The sequence below is a fragment of the Zalophus californianus genome, chromosome X (assembly GCF_009762305.2).
Source record: "Zalophus californianus isolate mZalCal1 chromosome X, mZalCal1.pri.v2, whole genome shotgun sequence".
In the NCBI taxonomy this organism is placed as follows: Eukaryota; Metazoa; Chordata; class Mammalia; order Carnivora; family Otariidae; genus Zalophus; species Zalophus californianus.
Window position 1 is genome coordinate 117,697,707 of NC_045612.1, and position 21,353 is coordinate 117,719,059.

At 43.0% G+C, this 21,353-nt stretch overlaps 1 protein-coding gene across 3 annotated transcripts in view; it reads left to right on the forward strand.

The window, feature by feature from the left end:
* The first annotated feature begins 326 nt into the window (after positions 1-326).
* Positions 327-21,353, forward strand: part of ASB11 (ankyrin repeat and SOCS box containing 11) — a 33,794-nt gene continuing 12,767 nt past the window's right edge. The window contains exons 1-5 of one of the 3 annotated variants that reach the window (XM_027608718.2): positions 327-606; positions 9,457-9,536; positions 13,359-13,466; positions 16,967-17,117; positions 19,972-20,106. In XM_027608718.2, the coding sequence (XP_027464519.1) occupies positions 426-606; positions 9,457-9,536; positions 13,359-13,466; positions 16,967-17,117; positions 19,972-20,106 (655 nt within the window). In that variant the 5' untranslated portion in view covers positions 327-425. Of the gene's footprint in view, positions 607-1,485; positions 1,668-4,957; positions 5,098-9,456; positions 9,537-13,358; positions 13,467-16,966; positions 17,118-19,971; positions 20,107-21,353 lie in introns of those variants that run through there. The other 2 variants (XM_027608719.2, XM_027608720.2) reach the window with 2 other exon arrangements.

Sequence of the window (21,353 nt, forward strand, 5' to 3'; positions counted from 1 at the left end):
TATCTCCCCAAAAACCTCAGGAGGAAGAGAAAATGAAGTGGTCTGGCGTCAGTTCTTCCCACTTCAGATAACTTGCTCCGTCCCCGTGGGATCTGAGAAGTTTGTTTTCTCTCTCCAATAACTGCCTTCCCACATAATGTAGCACAATTTGGGACTTTGGAATAAAAAAGATCCGGCCAGGAATCCTGTGTGTTAAATAGCACTGAGGAATGCAGGTCTAAAAGGAAGTTTCTGGAGTTCATTCCACATTGCTATAAGAGACCGCACACACAGCCGCCAAATCACAGTTAGCTTAGAATGTACGAGCGAGTTCTCAGTAACAGGAGCACCAAGGGCTAGAAAGTTGAAAATAGATGTCATATGATACCAATTATAACTCAGTGAGCTTTTGCAGTACCAGGAACCTATACAGAGTGTAAGCCAAAATGGAAGACAGTCCTGTTTCCTATGGCTTTAAAAACATTTTTATTACAATGTTTGCTACTTTTTTTTTCTTCAAACTTTTAATTAAAGTTTGTTTGGCTCTCCTAACTCACTTCTATATCGTCAAAGGAAATAGAAAACAAGCGGCTAGGATAGCAGAAGAGATCTATGGTGGAATTTCAGGTAAAAATACATGGATTTGCTCCTAAAACTAAAAAAAAAAAAAACCCTCCTAGATAGCTCATATGAATAATATTTCTAGAGGGCAGATTTTATTTATACTTTGGCTTTGTGTGGGTGGTTTTAAAAATTATTTAAAGTAGCAAATGATTTTGACTGCACCAATTTGAAGGATTTTCAGCTTTATTTTTTGCAGGTTTGTAGTTCTGTTAGTGGTTCTTATTTAAGAAGTAAATAGGGTAGTGGCTTTCTAAGAGTATTTGCAGAAACCTCATTTCTACTAACCTAAAGAATGACTTATATGGGATTATTTTCTTTAATATTTTTAAGCAAACTTTAGCAATCCATTCTAACAAGACTAAGTTTCCTCAGGAAATAGAATGACCAGTAAATCTGATTTAAAGCAGCAAATGTGGCATGCTATATATATTTTTGTGTTGTCATTTGCAATTCGAATCCATTAGCTACTCAGTCACTGTCAGGAAAAACCCTGCACTAAACCCATTTATACACGGCGCTGTGCAAAGCCCTGCAAACAAAGGTTTTTCTAATATGAAATGCCAGCATTTGGGAAAAACATTTTAAAGTCTCATGCTCTGTGGGGTTTAGTCTCCAGTTCTCTGAAGAAATGATTCACCTTAATTGGAGTGAATTGCTACAAAAGTAAATGAATCGGATACACTTGTCACTGCTGGGATGGTCACTTGATGGAGGAGTATTTATTTGTAAACAGAGTTTACCATTTCCCTCTGTATTCTTAGTGTTCGTAGGGGTTCCAGGATGATGTCATTCCTGATCTAGTATCCATGTCAATTTGCACCCGGGATTCTCTTTCAAAATAGACCTGTGCAATGTGATTCCAATACACTAGATTAAGTTTGAAGACACCAGACGACAGTAGTCTCATCCTCCCCAAAAATAAGACCTCCAAAGACAAAGCCTCAGAATGCTTCCGTTCACTGGAGGAAATGAGGAGAATCTTGAAGTTTCAGGAAGTGTCAGAAGGCCCGGAATGTGGAAAGAGGTTTCTTTCGGGGATTACATTTGTCACACATTTCAGGGAGGTATGTTGCTTAGACTGCTTTAAAAAAAGTTTCTCTTTCATTTCGAATTAAGTGTGATCTGAAAATCTGTTTTCTGATTTAGTATGTAAATGTGGGCAGGGGCTTTCTAAGAGTTTCAGTAACACAGTGTGGATGTTCTTGTAGATTGATCCTCCTCACGGCTTAAATGAGGTAAAGTCCAACAAAGTCCATATTGGCAGGAGCATGTTAAGAATGTTTTGTCCTGTTGCTCATGTGCATTGTTTCTGTCTTTGTCATCCTGAATTAAGTACACTCTTAAAAAGATTCGATAATAGTCAAAACCCATGTAAACAGGGTTTGGATTTAGGTCTGGACCATAATACAGATTTCTTAAATAGAGCTCATTCATTCTTTACCTCAAATGTCCTCATTTGGTCAAGCTCCTAGGATAATATTCATTTAATTTGCAAGTAGCATGGTGTTATAGAGTCAGAAGCGTATTTTTTGATTATCATTAATGAGGCGGGGAGAATAGTACATGCCAATTTCTCAGTTTAATTTCCTTTCTATGTATACATATATGTGTGTGTGGATGACTGTGTATGTTTCTGAATACACACACGCACCCACAGGTATATGTAATAGACAGTATATCCAGATGTGGTACATAAGGCTTTCTATAATAATGTAGGCAGCAGCATGCCAGAAACTGGTTCTTTTTTTTTTTTTTTCTTTTGACACTGTTAGGAGTCAGATGCTATATACTTAAAGCTAGATGTATTAAAAATAAAGAACAAAATTTTGTGCCATTCTTCAGGTCAGACTGGAAATTCTCTTTGCTGCTCACGGGTCAGACAAATGTCGGTTGGGAAAATATGTGACAATCAGTAAGTTAGCTAATTGACTTAGAATAAGGCTCAGTCCAAGGTTAAATTTCTTGATTCCAATAGCATATTATGTTCCTGTAAACTATCATCAGAGCTGTCAAAAACAAGGGGAGGGTAGTTAAAAACTCAGCCAGGACATAGTTTAGCCTGTCATAGGTCCTGGCATGCTTTCTTTTGGAAGCTATACCTAGCAACATGTCCCTCATTAAATATCATGTAAAATCTTCTGGAATTGTTTTTTATTCTGGACTCTCATATTCTGGAATGCATCATTCAATATGTCTTTGTGGCTTAAACTATTACATTTGTCAATAAGTTACCAGACTTGAGGTAAACTATGGCCGGCTGGTTTTTTGATTTTTCGGGCTTCTTTGTGTAATTGGTCAATTATAGATACCTATGTATTTACGTTTAAAACATTGTCATTGGCCCTTGGTGCTGCATCTTGAGCACTGGATCCCACCTTCAGCCCATAGAGATTTCTGCAGGCATTTTCTCCTGACAGACGTGGTATATGATTTTTCCGCCTTTGCCTAATTTGGCCAGAATTGAAGCTATATTTAGTCCAGGGCTTGGTCATCAAACTTGATAAAAATAAAGTGTATAGCTACAGGTTGATCATCTGTTTTCGTGACCCTTGGGCCAGACGCGGTTCAGGATTCGGGAGTTTTGGGGCTACTGGAAAGATGGCACGGTGTGTATAGTGTATATCTCACAGTGCTCCCATAATCAAACATTTTGATATTTCTATTTCTGTATTATATTTGATATTTTACACTAAGCGGAAATACAAATGAAAAAGAATAAATTGCTTAACCTGAGTCCTCACCATGTTTAGCTGCCAAAGGAGTTTGCATCAAACTTGGGGGAAAGCTTGGTTTTCAAAATGTGGGCGATTTTACACTGCAGATAAGAGAATGTGAAACTATTGTACTTTTTTTTTTTTAATTTTATGTTAAGCCAAATCTAAAAGATTAGTTCGAGTCTGAGAATTAGTTCAAGTCTTAGAATCAGTTGACCTTGTTCTAAATTCAAAAGGGGCTCACCTTGATTTGATGGCCACGCCTCTGTGTGACTCAACATCCTGATTCCTTTTTCCCGTCCTTCCCCTTGCAACAGGTTTTTCCTGCTTTTGGTCCATTCTTGCCTAATCCTCTACCTAACTTTCTACCCTTGTTGAGTTTTGCTGGTTGTCTTCTCAGGCCTTGGCCCAGCCACCCTCTGCAGAGTGACCTCTCACAAGTGCCTGCTGGCTTTCCCAAATTTGGACAACCAGTCCTCGGCAGGGGCTCTGCTCACACCCTGTTACCTTTAGCCCAGCTCTCCTGCTCGTGATGGGCTCAAGGGCACTTCCTTTCTAACACCCTACGGAAAGATGTTTGTTGACCATGGTGCATCTCCTGACAAGAACTGCGTGTTCCAGAGAGTATGCATTTTAACTCAGTTTTATTATAATATTTTAGGTATCCCAGGAAATTATTATAATATGGGTTTTTGCCAATTACCTTTGTTTGACTTAAAATACCATTAATTCTGCTAGGCTTTTGTGTAATATTTGGTTTCAAAATTGAGATTCCTTTTGAATTTTTTTATTTGATGCTACAGGAGAAGATATTGGTTCATATGATTTTGGAACTTGAATTAAGAGAACAAAAATTGTCCATGTGCACCAGAGATTATAACCAGTTAGGTGGTTCTTTAAAAATAATAAACCAGGGCGCTTGGGTGGCTCAGTTGGTTAAGCGACTGCCTTCAGCTCAGGTCATGATCCTGGAGTCCCGGGATCGAGTCCCACATCGGGCTCCCTGCTCAGCAGGGAGTCTGCTTCTCCCTCTGACCCTCTTCCCTCTCGTGCTCTCTCGCTCTCATTCTCTCTCTCTCAAATAAATAAATAAAACCTTAAAAAAAATAAAAATAATAAACCAGTAATCTTAAATACTTGTTGGACTTAGGAAGGGGAAAATTGCAAAAAAAAAAAATTTTTTTTTTAAATAGTCATAAGTTTTATCTTGAATACTTGGAACTCAGACAACTGTATTCCTTCGGAACCAATTTTGTTATTGAAATCTGTGGTTTTAGAAGTTGTCATGAAATTGTTATTCAAAGAATCTGAGAACTAGAGATATAAATCATATTCTGAGAAAAAGTCAAAGGGGGGATGAAAAAGTACTTGAACATTTTCCATACACCTCATCAGGAACAAGTAAACATATTTGTCCAGTAAACTATCTTCCTAATGTGCTTGCAGCCCTGTGACACAGGCAGTCCGCCAAGGGACTAAAAATAGACTGCCTTAGAAGAGAATGGTTGATTCCTACTTAGGCGTTCATTTATTTGGAGAGCTTAGTTGATATTTCCTGAAAGGAATGGAAAAACTCCCTAGTTGCCAGATGACTTTTATCCCTAATTTCTCACAATTAGCTCCAATTTGCAAAACAAGAATGATAAGAGCGAGAGGCTGCGTGTTGGGAATAAGAAGAGGAAAACAGGAGAACCCACCATGGCGGAGTTGCCGGAAAGGGTTTTGTGTGAAAACTCAAGGTCCTTGGAAGCAAGTGCTGGCAAACAATGTGACTGGAAAGGTGACTTCCCTTGAGAGTGGTTTTGTTTCCAGCTGGGAAGCAAAAATGAGTTCTACATTGAAGGTGATAATGAATGGATGCATTTCATGCTGTGTGTGAGGAGATGGTGGATAGAGCTAAGCATCCCGGGCCAATAATTGGCCTTGAAGTTAGGCGGGATTTAAAACTAGTAGTTCTTAATGCCAGAGCAGGGGGTGTTCTAAGTCGCAAAACCTTGGAATTCGGTACTATTTCTGCCACTTGCTGCAAGTGAGATCCCTTCATGTGGGACAAATGGGTTGGCATGCATCTTAGGGGTGCTCCCTCTCTGGAAGGCCAAGGGTGGAGGCTCCAGGAGAAATACCAGTTGAGATAAGGGGCCCCTGACAGGAAGGGAGCTTGGTATTTCCCTGTCAAGGTGGAAGTCCGCTCAGGCAACTTGCTGAACTGCCCCCCGGGGCCGAGCTGCCCCCCTGGGCCTCTCCTATGGGAAAAGAGAAGCGGAGAGCAGTCCTGTGGTGAGGGACAAGCCAGGGATGGCTCACCATTCCTGCTTTCATGGTGGAATGGAAGATGGCCCCACAGGCTTCCCATGACGTCAGAGGCAGGGGTGTAAGAGGGTGCTGCACTGACAGGGGACACCAGGAGAGGTGGCTCAAGTGGACTGACCCATAGACTAGTCACTTGAAAATCTCTTTATTGATGTACTTTGTAAATACAGACAAGGGCACAAATTCTAAGTGAACATCTGCATGGATTTTCACAAGGTGAATGTGATCAGGTGTCGGCTCCCAGGAGCCAGAAACTGCATATTATCAGCACGGCCCCCACTCTTTCCTCTTCCAGTCAGCCCCCGCCCCTCCTTGGGGTCCTTCTGACTCCTAACACCCCAGGTGAGTTGGGCCCCCTTTTGTACATTAGAAAAAGGGATCAGACAGCACATGCTCTTTGGTGTCTGGCTTCCTTCACTCAACATTACGTTTGGAGATCTCTCCACTCTATGTGTGCAGTGGGTCTTATGGGACTGGTGAGTAACAGAAGTTACTAGAAATAGGACGAAGATGTGGTTAAGGTTCCTGCTTCTCAGAAGGAAAGGAGACGCCACAGCCCACCTGGAGGTAAGTTTTAAAAATAATAAAGCCAGGGCGCCTGGGTGGCTCAGTTGGTTGAGCGACTGCCTTCGGCTCAGGTCATGATCCTGGAGTCCCGGGATCGAGTCCCACATCGGGCTCCCTGCTCGGCGGGGAGTCTGCTTCTCCCTCTGACCCTCTTCCCTCTCGTGCTCTCTGGCTCTCATTCTCTCTCTCTCAAATAAATAAATAAAATCTTTAAAAAAAAATAAAGCCATTTCATGTTAGTTTTCTAATTTCATAATAGCAAGTTACCATGTAAACCTTGTTTTTATTTTTGAATCAAACACTTAGATAATATACCTTCAGGTGACTCGGGTTGACTGGCTCTTCTTGGAACAAAAGCATAACCGAGCTGTGGCTCTGGGTTTGCTGCTGCTGCTGCTGCTTTTTTTTTTTTTTTTAAAGATTTTATTTATTTATTCATGAGAGACAGAGAGAGAGAGGCAGAGGGAGAAGCAGGCTCCCAAGGAGCAGGGAGCCTGATGTGGGACTCGATCCCAGGACCCGGGGATCATGACCTGAACCGAAGGCAGACGCTTAACCATCTGAGCCACCCAGGCGCCCTGTGGATTTGCTTCTTACCTTGGTCAGGGAGCTGAGTTGCCATCCGTGGCTGAAGCCTGGCCTTCCAACCCCAGTGCCTGTGTCCATCGCCCAGGGCGATTAGGCAACGCGTCTGACACACAGTTCGTGTTGAATGGGGGCGAGATGTATTAGAAGAAAACCAGGGCTGACTAACTGAGGATTATATGCATTCATTATCTCATTATTCTCAGCTTATGCAAATTATAAGTGTCGGAAGAGATTTAAAAATACTCCATTAGCTTTTCACTGACTCAGGAACAAGGGGGAGATATGAGCACAAGATTTTTTCCCTGTTAACGTTTTTATCTGTTTTTCTTATAAAAGCACCACACATTCGTATCAGGAATATGAAAACCCAGTGATTATATGTGTATATAGATAAACATATATAAATTAGTTCCAGTTTATATATGTGTGTGTATCACACTTTTTAATTTGGGAACTAATTTCAAAGTGACAGACAAGTTACAAGAGTGGTACAAAGAATTCCCACTTCTCTTTGCCCAGAGACCTGCATTCCTATTTAGCCAACTGCCCTAATAATGTCCTTGAGAGCGAAAGGATCCCATGTGGGGGATCCCTTAGGTGTTGTGTCTGATCAGCCTTCTGCCGTCTGCAATGCTTCCTCAGTCCCTCCTTGAACTGGTTACAGGCCACTTACTTTGCAGAATGTCCCTCGGTGAGTTGGTTCACAGTGTACTTGGGGTTTGATTTGGGTTATGCATCTCGAGCAGGAATATGACACAAGCTATGGTGTGTTTTATGGTGTGTGTTATTATGTGTTTTATGGTGTGTTTTTGCATTCCCTCCGACAGCACGTGCTGTCACCCATCGCCCATGACACACTGTGCCAATCCGTCCCCTCACTTCTGATGCTAACTTTGATCCCCTGGGTAAGGTGGTGTCTACAATTTTGTTCCACCATAAAATGGCCCGTGTTTCCTTTATAACTAGTAATTATTTTGTGAGGAGGTAACTCGAGCCAGATTCGACAATTTCTTCTTGTTGGTGTTCTATGAGGAATAGCTTCCTTCTTGCTATGTATATGTTAATTTATATCAGTGAGGACTTAGAGATTCCTATTTCATTTGATAGGGTATAATCTACCACCATTTTTTATTTCAGTGCTCAGGTCATCCCATGTTTGGCCAGTGGAAGCCCCTGCAAGCCAGCTTCCATGTCTTTTTCACATGTCCCATCATTCATTGTCTTTCCGGCAAGGTGTTTGAGGCCCATCTCGGGCTCAATTCCAGACTGGGCTGGAATCAGCTATTTCTCCAAACCTTGTTAAAGTAATATAAATATGAATAGAAACATAAATACACGTGTGTTGAAAATCACCTTTTCGTACCAACTACTCCAATTTCAATCCAACTCTGTAGAGTTCATTCCAGCCTTCTGTCTTTTCATAACCCCAAGGGTAAGAGAAGGTAAAAATTGAATTGCAGTATAAGAAGAGGGCCTACTGAAATGTTTATGGCCCTGGTTCTCATCTGTTGGAGAAGTTCACTCTGTCCTTGTGGCCTCAAGCTATTTCACACTCACATAATCCCGTCTTTGGCGGGGTTGCATTTGCCAAGGTTGCAGGTATAGGAAAACCCAAATTCTTGGCACCATCAGGATCCCCTAGAAAAGGTTGGTAAGATGGACCCTTTGTGTGAATCCAAATTGTGTTACATGCTGTTCGATGAACGAAGAGCACAATTATGTTTGAAATTTTACAAACTGGAACAGGTATTCATCCCAAACAAATGATCGCCCTTTGGCATGTTTAAAGAGGCTTACTTCTCAAATGCCCCTTGAAGCTGGTTAGTCTTGTTTACTAACGAGTGATTACAGGGAAAAAAAAGAAATACTCGTACTTATTAATCATAAGTTCCTTGAATACCTAACATCATGGATGTGTTTTACTGGCCTACTTTGAGACCAAAGCACTTGCTAAATACCAAATTACTAGACCCCCCATTTTACAGATCATGAAATTGAGGTCAAAATTAATTTTGGTGGCTTGCCCCTCTCGGCAGGAAGGGGTTGAGGGGACCTGACCCCGGGCACTGTGGCCCCACGGGCTCTGCACTTAGCTGTCACGTTCAACTGCCCACAGGAAATTGTGGGAGATTGTGTCATCTGAAAAACCATACCTATTCTGCATCGTGGTAATAGATATGCCTCGTGACCAAAATGAAGCCGAGACAATTACCTAGGGCATCGAGAACGAACCAACCCATTTCCCCTGATCCTCCAGCCTCCTTCGTGGGGTCCAGGCTGTGGAGTTTTCAGGGTAGAGGTGAGGGTGGGAGGCGGGGGCAGGATGAAAGCAGGGAGGCTCAGTGACCAGCTTTGCCCTTCACTTTGCCTTGTTTAGAGCTGTCAGATTCAGGCCCGGGGCGATATGTATTCGAACTAAATCTATTGCTTGTTAAAACTGCCCCCCAAAGAGTGAGAGAGATGGTCTGTGCTCCCTCTGCACACACCACCAGACCCGTGAGTTGTACACTCAAGTGGCTTGTCACCCTGAAAGCGGCTGATGATGAGAAAGCCCGATGTGTGCTACGAGCTGCCCTTGTCTCCCCCAAACCCCCTCCCACGGTGGGTGGGCAGCGGGACGGAACAGCCGGAAGAAGACTCCAGACCTTGACTCTGAGCTTGATTTGTGTTTCAGATTGCTGGGCTGACCGATCCCCACTTCATGAAGCTGCGGCCCAGGGGCGCTTACTGGCCCTGAAAACTTTAATTGCACAGGTAGGTAAACCAGAGACGTGCTCCTTTGTGCTTCTGCTATAATCGGCATCGTGCTTTTGGAGCTTTGGCTGGGGCAGAAGTCTTGCTCACCCCATTTGGGGGCCCGCACGGCCAGTCTAGGTGTACATATACTCATTTTTTTTTTTTGCCCAGCACCGTCTCCCCGTTCTGGGCCTGCCTTCACCCCAGAGGCAGTTTCCCTGTGACGGGGGCAGCAGATGCCTTCACATTTTTCTTGCATTAACTCACCCTATCCTCTCCCCTTGTGCCTAACAACAGCCCTGAAATTGCATTCGTCAGCTATTACCACATAACAAATGACCTCAAAAACACAGTGGCTTAAAACAACAAGCACAGATTTGCGTGCTTTCTGTGCGCCAAGGGGCAGCCTGGCTGGGTGGTTGTGGCTCGGAGTCTCTTGCAGGCAGCCAAGTACCAGCCAGGGCCACAGTTACCTCACAGCTTGAGAGGGGAGGATCTGCTTCCAACCTCACTCATGTACTTGTGGTCTGGCTTTAACTCCTTGCACAAGGGCCTCTCCACAGGACTGTGCCATGAGATGGCAGCCAGCTTCCCCCAGAGAGAGCACGAGAGAGTGCCTAAGAAGCAAGTCTTAGTATAACCTAATTGCCAAAGTGATGTCCCATCACTTCTGTCATATTCTATTCATTAGATGGGAGTCAGGGAATCCAGCCCACACTCAAGGGGACGAGAGTACACGGTGAGCCAAAACCAGGAATCAGGGATCACCGGGAGCCATTTTAGAGACTCCCTACCCGGATGATACAGTATCTCAAGAGCAAACATTACAATAGGTTGACATGGGTAAATCTTACTCCTTTGGGAAGATTTATTAAAGTCTTAGTTATTAAGGCTACTTTATTTTTATTGATGACTATATCCCTAGCACCTTGAACAATGAATAACGGCTTACTAAATATTTGTCAAATGAGTGAACGAAAGTGTACATGCTCCATTTACTTTGTTTTAGCATCTACATGTGTATAGAGGAGGTGATTTATTACATCTTTTTTCCACATTCTAGCTACCACCGAACCTTGCTTCCTTATCATTTTGAATTTAAACAGCTGGGCACACTGTTCTGTGTGTGTGCGCGTGACGCACACACACACATATGCACGCACGCACACCTTTTTTTTTGGCTTCCTCTTTCATGAGTTGGGTTACTTCTTAAGAAAGTAGAGGCAATGGGGCGCCTGGGTGGCTCGGTCGTTAAGCGTCTGCCTGCGGCTCAGGTCATGGTCCCAGGGTCCTGGGATCGAGCCCCGCATCGGGCTCCCTGCTCGGCGGGGAGCCTGCTTCTCCCTCTCCCACTCCCCCCTGCTTGTGTTCCCTCTCTCGCTGTGTCTCTCTCTGTCAAATAAATAAATAAAATCTTAAAAAAAAAGTAGAGGCAAAAGGAAAACAGTACTGCCCAGTAATGATCAAATGGATTTTGTACTTGATTTTTATCATTTGCTTATTTATTTTTAAGCACTTAAAATTTGATCTGATTATTTTTAATATGAAATATATTCACATAGTTCGAAAATAAAGTGATATTAAAAGGTGAAAAGTCTTGCATCCACCTCCTCCCTCTCAGCCCCACACCTCAACACTTCTATTGGTATTTTTTTTAAGTAGGCTCCACACCCAGCATGGAGCCCAATGTGGGGCTTGAACTCACAACCCTAAGATCAAGACCTGAGCTGAAATCAAGAGTCAGACGCTTAGCCAACTGAGCCACCCAGGCGCCCGTTATTAGTATTTTTTTAAATAAACTTTTAACTTTGGAATAATTTTAAAGAAGAGTTGTGAGGGGCGCCTGAGTGGCTCAGTTGGTTAAGCGACTGCCTTCGGCTCAGGTAATGATCCTGGAGTCCTGGGATCGAGTCCCACATCGGGCTCCCTGCTCGGCAGGGAGTCTGCTTCTCCCTCTGACCCTCTTCCCTCTCGTGCTTTCTATCTCTCATTCTCTCTCTCTCTCTGAAATAAATAAATAAATAAATAAATAAATAAATAAATAAATAAAATCTTAAAAAAAAAAAAAGAGTTGTGAAGAGTGCAGGCAGTTCCCGCATACATGTCACCCAGCTTCCCCTGGTGCTAATATCATACATAAGCATGTACTTCAGTCAACATTAATATTGGTACAATAGTGTTAACTAAACTACAGGCTATTGGAGTTACACCCGTTTTTCCAGAGTCCTTTTTCTCTCCCAGGCTCTGATCCAGGATCCCACATTGCCTTTAGTACTTCATTATTTTTATTTTATTATTTTTTAAGATTTTATTTATTTATTTGAGAGAGAGAGAGTGAGAGCATGAGAGGGGAGAGGGTCAGAGGGAGAAGCAGGCTTCCTGCTGAGCAGGGAGCCTGATGTGGGGCTCGATCCCAGGACCCTGGGACCATGACCTGAGCCGAAGGCAGACGCTTAACCAACTGAGTCCCCCAGGTGCCCCTTTTTATTTTTAACTATACTCCATAAGCATGTTGGTTTCTGTAAACCAGTGTGCTTAAATGTGTGAGGAGTGTTCTTCAGAGAGAAGTTCAGCTTTTTCACAGCGCATGCCCACTTCTTCACCCTCACACCTTCGTGAAAAATGTTTTATTCCATTTTATTTTTTACTTTATTTCACATACAGTGGGGTGGAGTAAAGCATTAAACCAGGCATCAGGAGCTCCTGATTCTCAGAGTCATCTGGCTGTCATCGACTGCTGGGGAGCCTTAAGTCTTATTAATAATTTGAACTTTCTGCCTCTCCATTTCCTCGTGCACAATGGAGGCCATTCACTCTAGATGGTCTTTCAGGCCGGTCCAGCATTACACATGCAGAAATGCAGGGATTCTGACAGTTTGCAAGCCAGATGCAAGTTTTTTTTCTAGTGCACTGCTGCCACCTTGTGGACTAGCCTGTTTTTCTTATTTTCTTAAAAGGAAATCCTTTTAAGAAAATAAAAACAGTGGCTCAGTTGGTTAAGCGACTGCCTTCGGATCAGGTCATGATCCTGGAGTCCCAGGATCGAGTCCCACATCGGGCTCCCTGCTCAGCGGGGAGTCTGCTTCTCCCTCTGACCCTACCCCCTCTCATGCTCTCTATCTCATTCTCCCTCTCAAATAAATAAATAAAACTTAAAAAAAAAAAGGAAATCCTATATAGGCAAAGGACAAGATTTTTCTAATTGTATTAAATACCCGATTTGAAATCTATAGCACAGCTCTCGAGTAATGACATCATATTCAGGACACGAGAGTGGACAGGACCAAGGAGGCATAGAGAGGCCCTAAGATGAAGGGACCGGCAGTCTTGGGCATCAAGGGAGGTCTGGCAGGAGACGGTGGGGGTTTGGGGTTTGGGGTTCAGGGTCACGCACTAGGTTTTGGAAGCTTTCAACTGGCCAGTGAGGAGGCAGGAAATCAGAAGCAGAACTGGGCTGGGAAGGACTGGCAGGGACCTCACTCATTTCCCAGACAGAAAGTGGTCACCATGGGGCGGGATGGGGTGGGGGGAATGGTAAGGGCGGTTGTGAAAATCAAGGCATGAGGTCAGAGTTGGCCAACAGCTACGCTGATCTTGTCATCTGTCACATGGACTCCGAGACGAGGAAGGTGGAGGGTGGCAGGAAGAGGAGGGGGACGTGCTAGGACTGGGCTGGGATGAGGGTTGGGCCGCAGCGGAGTTGCGGCCCCCAGCAGTGCTGCTGCTGTGGAACACGCATCCTAGGAGATCCGTGTGCCTTGACTATATATTCTGAAGTCCCGGAGTGGCTGCCTTTGCTATCGCTAATGCAGCATTTAACCCCTTCTCTCCAAATTCTAGGGTGTCAACGTGAACCTCGTGACCATTAACCGGGTCTCTTCGCTCCACGAGGCGTGCCTTGGAGGCCACGTAGCCTGCGCTAAAGCCTTATTGGAAAAGGGCGCACACGTGAGTCCCGCTCCCCCCCCCCCCCCGCGACTCTGCCCAGGTGCACCTGCTAGCGTCTACAGAGATGCTACCTTCCAGATGGCGCACCCCCTGGGGGTGTAGGCAGGTCTGGCCCTGTCTGCGTGCACATTCCTGAGCCACTGACACACTGCGGGTCCCTCCCCTCTTCAGCCTCTGTGCCCGTGGGCGAACATTCCAATGAGGTAATTCACAGGAATCTTTGAAAATTGTGATGCTGAGTTTCAAAAGAGCAACTGGAACTGAAGTTATCTGAAAACCGATCTGGGGAAATTGATTGGGAAACATTGGAAAGAACACAAATTAAATGAACAACAACAGAAACACTCTTAATGCAATGCCCTAAACTGTTATCCTTGAGCAAAATCATCCCATGAGCTTTTAGTAAATAATACGTTGAAAAAATCCAACAGAATTAACTTTATCTTATTTTAAAATTCTACCCTTATTTCTCTTTTTCTTTTGTATATTTATTTTTATGTTATTTTTTAACTCCAGTGCAGTTAACATACAGCGTTATATTAGTTTCAGGTGTACAATATGGTGATTCAGCACTGCCACACATCACCCAATATTCTTAGTTCAAGGCTAAGGAGTGGCTGAGGTGCTGTGTGTAATAAAGATATCACAATAGACTTGTAAAATTAAAACTTTTGAAAATCTCAGTGACGTTTACTTAGTTGCCAGCTATCATTTTGTTGCTAATTTAAAAAAATATTTTATTTATTTATTAGAGAGAGAGAGAGAGAGAGAGAGAGCACAAGCAGGGGGAGCAGCAGGCAGAGGGAGAAGTAGGCTCCCCGCTGAGCAGGGAGCCCGACGTGGGGCTTGATCCTAAGACCCTGAGATCATGACCTGAGCCAAAGGGCAGACGCTTAACCAACTGAGCCACCCAGGCGCCCCGCTAATTTTGGTTTTTAAATTCAGTCCCTGTGTTCTTTGTTTCATGAGCTGCAATGTTTTTAAGTGCTTACGAGAGATTTTCTTAGCATTTTATGTGGAAGTTGGGTTTCTACATGTAGAACTGAATATGAAAGTCTTTCTTGGGCAAAGCAATCAATGTTCCTGATACCATAGTGGTTGTGTATTTTTATTAGGTTACCACTTAGTCAATTCACATGTAACGATGAGGGTGAGGTTGGGTGTGGGCCATTTCCTTTTTTTTAAAGATTTATTTATTGATTTATCTATTTATTTTAGGTGGGGGGAGGGGCAGAGGGAGAGGGAGAGAAAGAAACCCAAGCAGACTCTGCGATGAGTGCAATGCGGGGCTCGATCTCATGACCCTGAGACCATGACGTGAGCCCAAACCAAGAGTCGGATGCTTAACCGACTGCACCAGCCAGGTGCCCCAGAGGGCCCTTTCCTTCTGTTGGTGGAAAAGAGCAAACAACATCGGGCTGTAGAGGAGTGTGTGCTGGTACAATGCTGGGAGGTTTTGTGGAGGGCAAAGAAAAGAGTAAGACATGGTCCCTTGGTTGTGGCAATCTTCTGAGGGAAGAGTTGGTAAATATTGTATTATTTAACATTTAAATCAGAAGGAGAGAAAGAATCAAAGAACGTTGGTCCATCAGTAGAAAATTCCTCACAATTGGCAGCCCTCTGGGTGCCTCAAATTCAGTGCATCCCAAACTGTGCTTAGGATGTTCTTCCCTCGGGGACCGGCCCGCCTCTGGCCCGCCCAGTCTCCAAGACCCGGCGAGACACAGCCCCGCTTTCCCACCTTCCAAACCTGGGCTCAGCCTGGATCTTCCCTCTCCCCTGCTAACTAATCCCCACAGCCTGCTCATTTTACTTCCGAAATACTTCTCAAGTCGCTACTCTCTTTTGTCTTGCTCCTAGAGTGATCTAAAGCTCCCATTACTGTATCAAAATCATCTCTGTCCGTGTGGGTCTTCCCTGATAGAATTCAACCAACCCTGGAGAGGCAATTTTCTTCCGTGCCTTTGCTGCTGAAACACTGGCACCTAATAGGTGCTGAATAAATGTTTGCTGAGAAACTTAGGAAATCAAAGTTGAAGGCTTTGGGACTGAGGATGAGGATGATTCTCAGTAAAAACAAATCAAATGAAACCAGCCCCACCAAATCTTTTTCAGGAAAAATGTAAATAGGTTAGAAATCGCTAGACTATATGAATTCACACACATTTTGCCCTGTCCTTGTCTGTCTCTGCTGCCTTAGCATCTCCTCTTTAACTTTCCAATTTAACAGGGGCTATCCTGGCACTGTGGAGAAATACCTTTTGTTGTTTCTTTTTTTTTTTAAGATTTTATTTATTTGAGAGAGAGAGAGAGAGAGAGAATGAACGGGGGGAGGGGCAGAGGGAGAGGGACAAGCAGACTCCTGGCTGAGCAGGGAGCCATACACTGGGCTTGATCTCAAGACCCTGAGATCACGACCTGAGCCGAAATCAGACGCTTAACCGACTGAGCCACCCAGGCGCCCCCTTTTTTTGGTTTCTGAAACAAGAAAATTTAGGATCCTGATTATCACAAGCATATATCCTCAGTTGTTAAGGCAAATGGTTTGACATCAAGCCTTCATTGTCCTCCATTTCAATCCTGTCAGAGGCTCTCCACCCGAATGCCTTGGTTCCCTGATGTTCATTCCAATCTATTGCTGATACTCAAAGATGCCTCCCACATCCTTGGAAGGCAGCAAGGGTGGTTGGAGACACCTTGTTGATGGCTATTTTCTTTGTGTGTTTGGCTTGATCACAATCTCTTTGGGAGTCACTGCCAGCACATGCGGTGTGTATGGATTATAGTAGAGCAGCAAGGAAATTTGTGGCAAGAAAGACAGAACTGGGGGGGGGATTGCTGAGGACACTTTTTTTTTTTTTTTGCAAGCACAGATTTGGGGACCTGGTTTCTCCAGCATTTTTGGTTCCTGCCATGTTTGTTCATGATTGGGAGCGGGAGTCAGATCCTTATTAATGGAAAGTGAAAATAATTGTTGTTGCAAATGCTTAAATGCTTACTGGGCACCAGGCAATGTTCTAAGTGTTTAACATGTAGCAACTCACTTGATCCACCCAATAACCTCATGAGGTAGATTCTTTTATGATCCTCACTTAAGGAAACTGAGGCACAGAAAGTTAGTATTCTGACCAAGATCTCTGAACAGATAGAAGAGAGGGCGCTGGGATTTGAACCCAACCAAGCTAATGATTCCAGAAGCCATGTTCTTAACCACCAAGTAGGACAACCCCTCAATGATTAGGAGGCTCCTAAGAGGCTCTGGAATACCCATGAATACATTTGAAAAGCTTTCTCCCATTTTGCCCCACTTGCGATGTTACTTATAGGTAAGACTTGACAGGCTACTGGTATCTAAAAAACGTAATTAAGTGTAATGATGTAGCGTTCCCTTGCTCATTCACCGGCCTGGGAAATTCCTCCAGGCAGATGCACAGGAGTACACGCGTGGAAACGGTGAGAGAAAAATGGCAAATCCTCTGGGTCTCTTTGCTCACCGTTAGGTCAACGGAGTGACGGTTCACGGGGCCACGCCCCTGTTCAATGCGTGCCGGAGCGGCAATGCTGCGTGTGTCAACGTGCTGCTGGAGTTTGGAGCCAAGGCCCAGCCGGAGGTGCACTTGGCTTCACCCATCCACGAGGCAGTCAAGAGAGGTAACGGGGCCATCCCATTGCGCATGCTGCATTGGTGGGCTCACTCCAATCTGCACGAGTCAGCGGTGCAGGGGTCACCGTGTAAGGAACACCCAGACCTTCGACCGGTAGGCTGTGTGTTGCTTAGAATCCCAGAGCTGCAACTTCAGAGCGCCCGAATCTTCAGGAAGTACCGGTGGGGCATGCAACCGCCCTTCTTGGGCCCTGGGAACAGCTTTCTGTCTCAGGTGTCGAATTTCCTAGGGAGTCAGTCTCTCGGCAGCCCTTTCTCGAAGCTCTTTGCTGGTGTTTTGGGGGCAGCTGGCCCGGTCAAGCCTGTGGGGGTGACTTCCATGAGTCGTACTTTTTGCTTATGTCTCTGTCTTTACTAGAAAAGAACAGCTCTTCTCCCGAAGCCCATAAAACATCAGCCACTAAAATAAATTATGAAAGCGTCTGAAAGCCAAGGCTGATGATGGGAACCCTAATGGAAGATTAAATGTAACTGTCCACGGCAAGCAATATACTCTTTCGAGATGAGCTGCTGACTTCATGGTCATTAGTTATTGCAAAAAGTTGCAACTTTAAAAAGCATGGCATTAGAAACCTTGAAGTTGATTCTAGCCTCCTGTATTCTCAGTTACTTTTGAAATGAGGGAAGAGAGTAAAGTGAAGGTCTTTAAAAACTCTATGCACCGGCTAGACATGAACAAGAAGATAGCACTGAAAGGCCAAGGCCATTTGTCAAAGGTCACACCGATAGAGCAACATTTCTGTTTACTCAGTGGTGGAATTATTCTCTTATATTGAGATAAGAAATAAAATGGGGAAGTTAGAACACTTTAGAACAGTGATCTTTGCTGGTCTAATTGGGGATGCAAGTCTTTATTTCCAAAGGCAATAATGAAAGATTTGCACCGGGTTAATAAACATTGTCACTTGGTAATTTTTTTTTTTTTTTGCAGCAGATTATTTTGTTTCCTGTGCTTTTATTTTTTTCCCCGTGTTTTAACAGTTGAAGTATAATTAATGCACAGTACTATGTTAGTTTCAGATGTACAAAACAGTGATTCCACACTTCCATACATCACCCGGTGCTCATCCCAAGTGTATTGCCTGTTTCTCCCAGCCCCCCACTCCCCTCCCCTCTGGCAACTGGCAGTTTGTTCTCTGTATTTGAGTCTGTTTTTTTTTTTTGTCTTTTTTTTTCCATTTGTGGATTACTTTAAATGAAACAAAAGACCCAAATATCAATATATCTATGGTTTTGATGTCTTATACATATTTAATAAACATTTATTAATAACTGATGCTGGTCATTTTCCAAACTCCAAGTACATCCTTTAAGTTGAAGGGAAATGGTCTACTTTGGAAATGATCTAAAAGTCTTTAAAAACTTGTTTTAAGGTTGATTTGAAGTAAAAGTTCATCTGTTTGTTACATTTCCATCCAAACATTTAAAAATGGATAAATATTGGGAATGGTTTGAATTACTGAAGTAATTCTGCAATACTTGGATGGTTTTATATTGGAGTGTTTGGTATCTATGTGCCTACAAAATATATACATGCTTATCATAAACACATCAATTCATGTGTCTATGTATTTTTTTCTGTATCTATAAGCATGTTAGGGACCAACATCCACAGAATGGAAGAATAAATAGCAAATTCATTATTTTAGATGCTGTTATATTAGTGCTAATCATTTATATATTAACTTTGTAAAACTTCCTGTGAGTACTTAAATTTAACTCAGACCAGGCTCAGTTTCTTCTGCAAAGAAAAAGAAAAAAAATTAAAAGGACAGGAATTATTTAAAAATGTTTATTAGATACCCTGTATTTACCGGGCAGTTTTAGGTACTGACTAGATATTTTTTCTGGATTTTTTTAAACCTCTCCCAACAGAGTAGGTCAGTCTGAGTCCATGCTTTGACATATGGATGCTATAATCCCAGTATAATATTTACTTATGTGAACAAATAGTTTGGATCCATAGGATCCTCATTTGTACATTTTAATGCAAATTTTTACTTAATTGAGCATTTGTGATAAATCAACCAGGTTTGAGAAGAAGCTTGCTTTTATGTTATCTTATTAAAAAAGATTAGTGAAGTGACGGTAAGATTTTTTTTTAAGAAAACTCTTAAATCTTCAAAGAGAACAGACTCTTTATAAACTCCCATCAATTCCTCAGAAGTATTTGGTCCTGATCAAATCATTCGTATGCTGCAAATTAATCAAGTCTATTCATTGGGCAGCCTCTCCAAGACCAATGCTTGTCTACATACTTCTTGTTAGCCACTGAATTTGAAAGTGCAGTTCAATATATCCTATATTTGAGGATTTGAAAGTGCAGTTCAGTATATTCTATATTCGAGGCTTTTTATTCTCAGAGGTGTCTTCCAGGTTAACCAAAATAAGGAGGTGAGACCATACATGGATGAAGAAGAGAATGAGAGATTTGTAGTGGAGAGGGATCAGGGCTGGGCCTTGCATTTGAGCGCTGGCTTTTCAGGGTAATAATAGGATGAGTCGTTCACCCCTCTGCATCTTGCAACCTCTATTTATAAACTGGTGGCTTCACTGTAAAGAGTGATTTCAGCTGTGCTCCTTGGCGCCCTTAGTCTAGTTGGAAGTACCTCAAGGGCTGCAAAGGGGAATTTAAGTGGGGAAGTATGGGCGTGCTTTTCTTTTTAATGGTTTTGATTTTGGAGTTTTCTAAGATTTCTCTCCCCCCAAACCCCCCAATTTTTTTCGGCTTAAAAAAAATCTAGGTTATTTCTAAAGCCCATTCCAGATAAGCAATTCTGTAGTTCTATAAATAGTCAATATTTCCCTTACTTGAGTAAGGTTATCTTTTTTTCCCACCAGGTCATAGAGAGTGCATGGAGATCCTGCTGGCAAATAACGTTAACATTGACCAAGAACTGCCTCAACTTGGGACTCCCCTGTATGTGGCCTGCACCTACCAGAGGGTAGACTGTGTGAAGAAACTTCTAGAATTAGGTAACTTCCAGAAATCTTTTTATGAGAGGAACCTATTAACTTTGTTGGTTTTCCATGGCTTTAAAGACAAAGTTCTTGGGCGCCTGGGTGGCTCAGATGGTTAAGCGTCTGCCTTCGGCTCAGGTCATGATCCCAAAGTCCTGGGATCAGTCCCGTGTGAGGCTCCCTGCTCAGTGAGTAGCCTGCTTCTCCCTCTGCCTCTCTCTCTGTCTCTTATGAATAAATAAATAAAATCTTAAAAAAAAAAAACTAAAGACAAAGTTCTTGTCAGGCTGGACAAAATTCTGACAGTATTTGATGTTTGAATGCTTGAAACAGAACTTTTCCAGAGAAATGAATGTCTACTTCCTTTGATATCAGCTCCATTTACCTGGTATGGTTCTCCTTGGTGGTTTCAAGAGAGAGCAAGAGTCTCTTTCCCATAAGTGCTAGTGGGAAAAAAAATTTTATTTCATTGGCTCTTTTTGAGTCACATGCCTATCTCTGAGCCAATATAGTGGCCAGAGGAGTACAATGCACTGATTGGCTTAGGCCTAGATTTCAGTCTGCACTGAAGTTGTTGGGCTTCACTGGAAACACATGAACTGGGAACCACAGGGGATGGTTCCCCAGAGGGAAATCTAGGTGTGGTTATCAGGTAGATGCCCAATAGCAAAAATAACAGACATTTGCCATAGACTCCTTTAGATCAGTCCTGCTAAGATCCTTAGTAACCTTTTTATTTTTATTTTTTATTATTTTTTAAAAAAGATTTTAAAATTTATTTGAGAGAGAGAGAGGTGAGGGGAGGGGCAGAGGAAGAGGGAGAGAGAGAGAATCTCAAGCAGACTCTCCTCTGAGCATGGAGCCCGACGCCGGGCTCGATTCCATGACCCTGAGATCATGACCTGAGCCAAAATCAAGAGTCGGATCCTTAACCGACTGAGTCACCCGAGTGCCCCCTTAGTAACCTTCTTAGTTCTAAAAGGCATAACAGAAACTGGGAGTCCAGGGAAAAGTAGAATGTCTTGAACTATTATTTGGTTAAAGGTTCCCCAAACATAGCTACTGACATAAAGGTAGAGTCTATACTATGAATCTTTAAATCAGAATTTTTATCTCTAAGATTTTTTTTCTTTTTCATCCCCCATCATTTACTACTCCCTGTAGTAGTTCAGAAACCTTTTTTTTTTTTTGAGCCCAGAATAAGAGAAATGCTAAAGAAACTTCACTTTCCCCTTTGCCAAAAACCAAAATAATAATTCTGA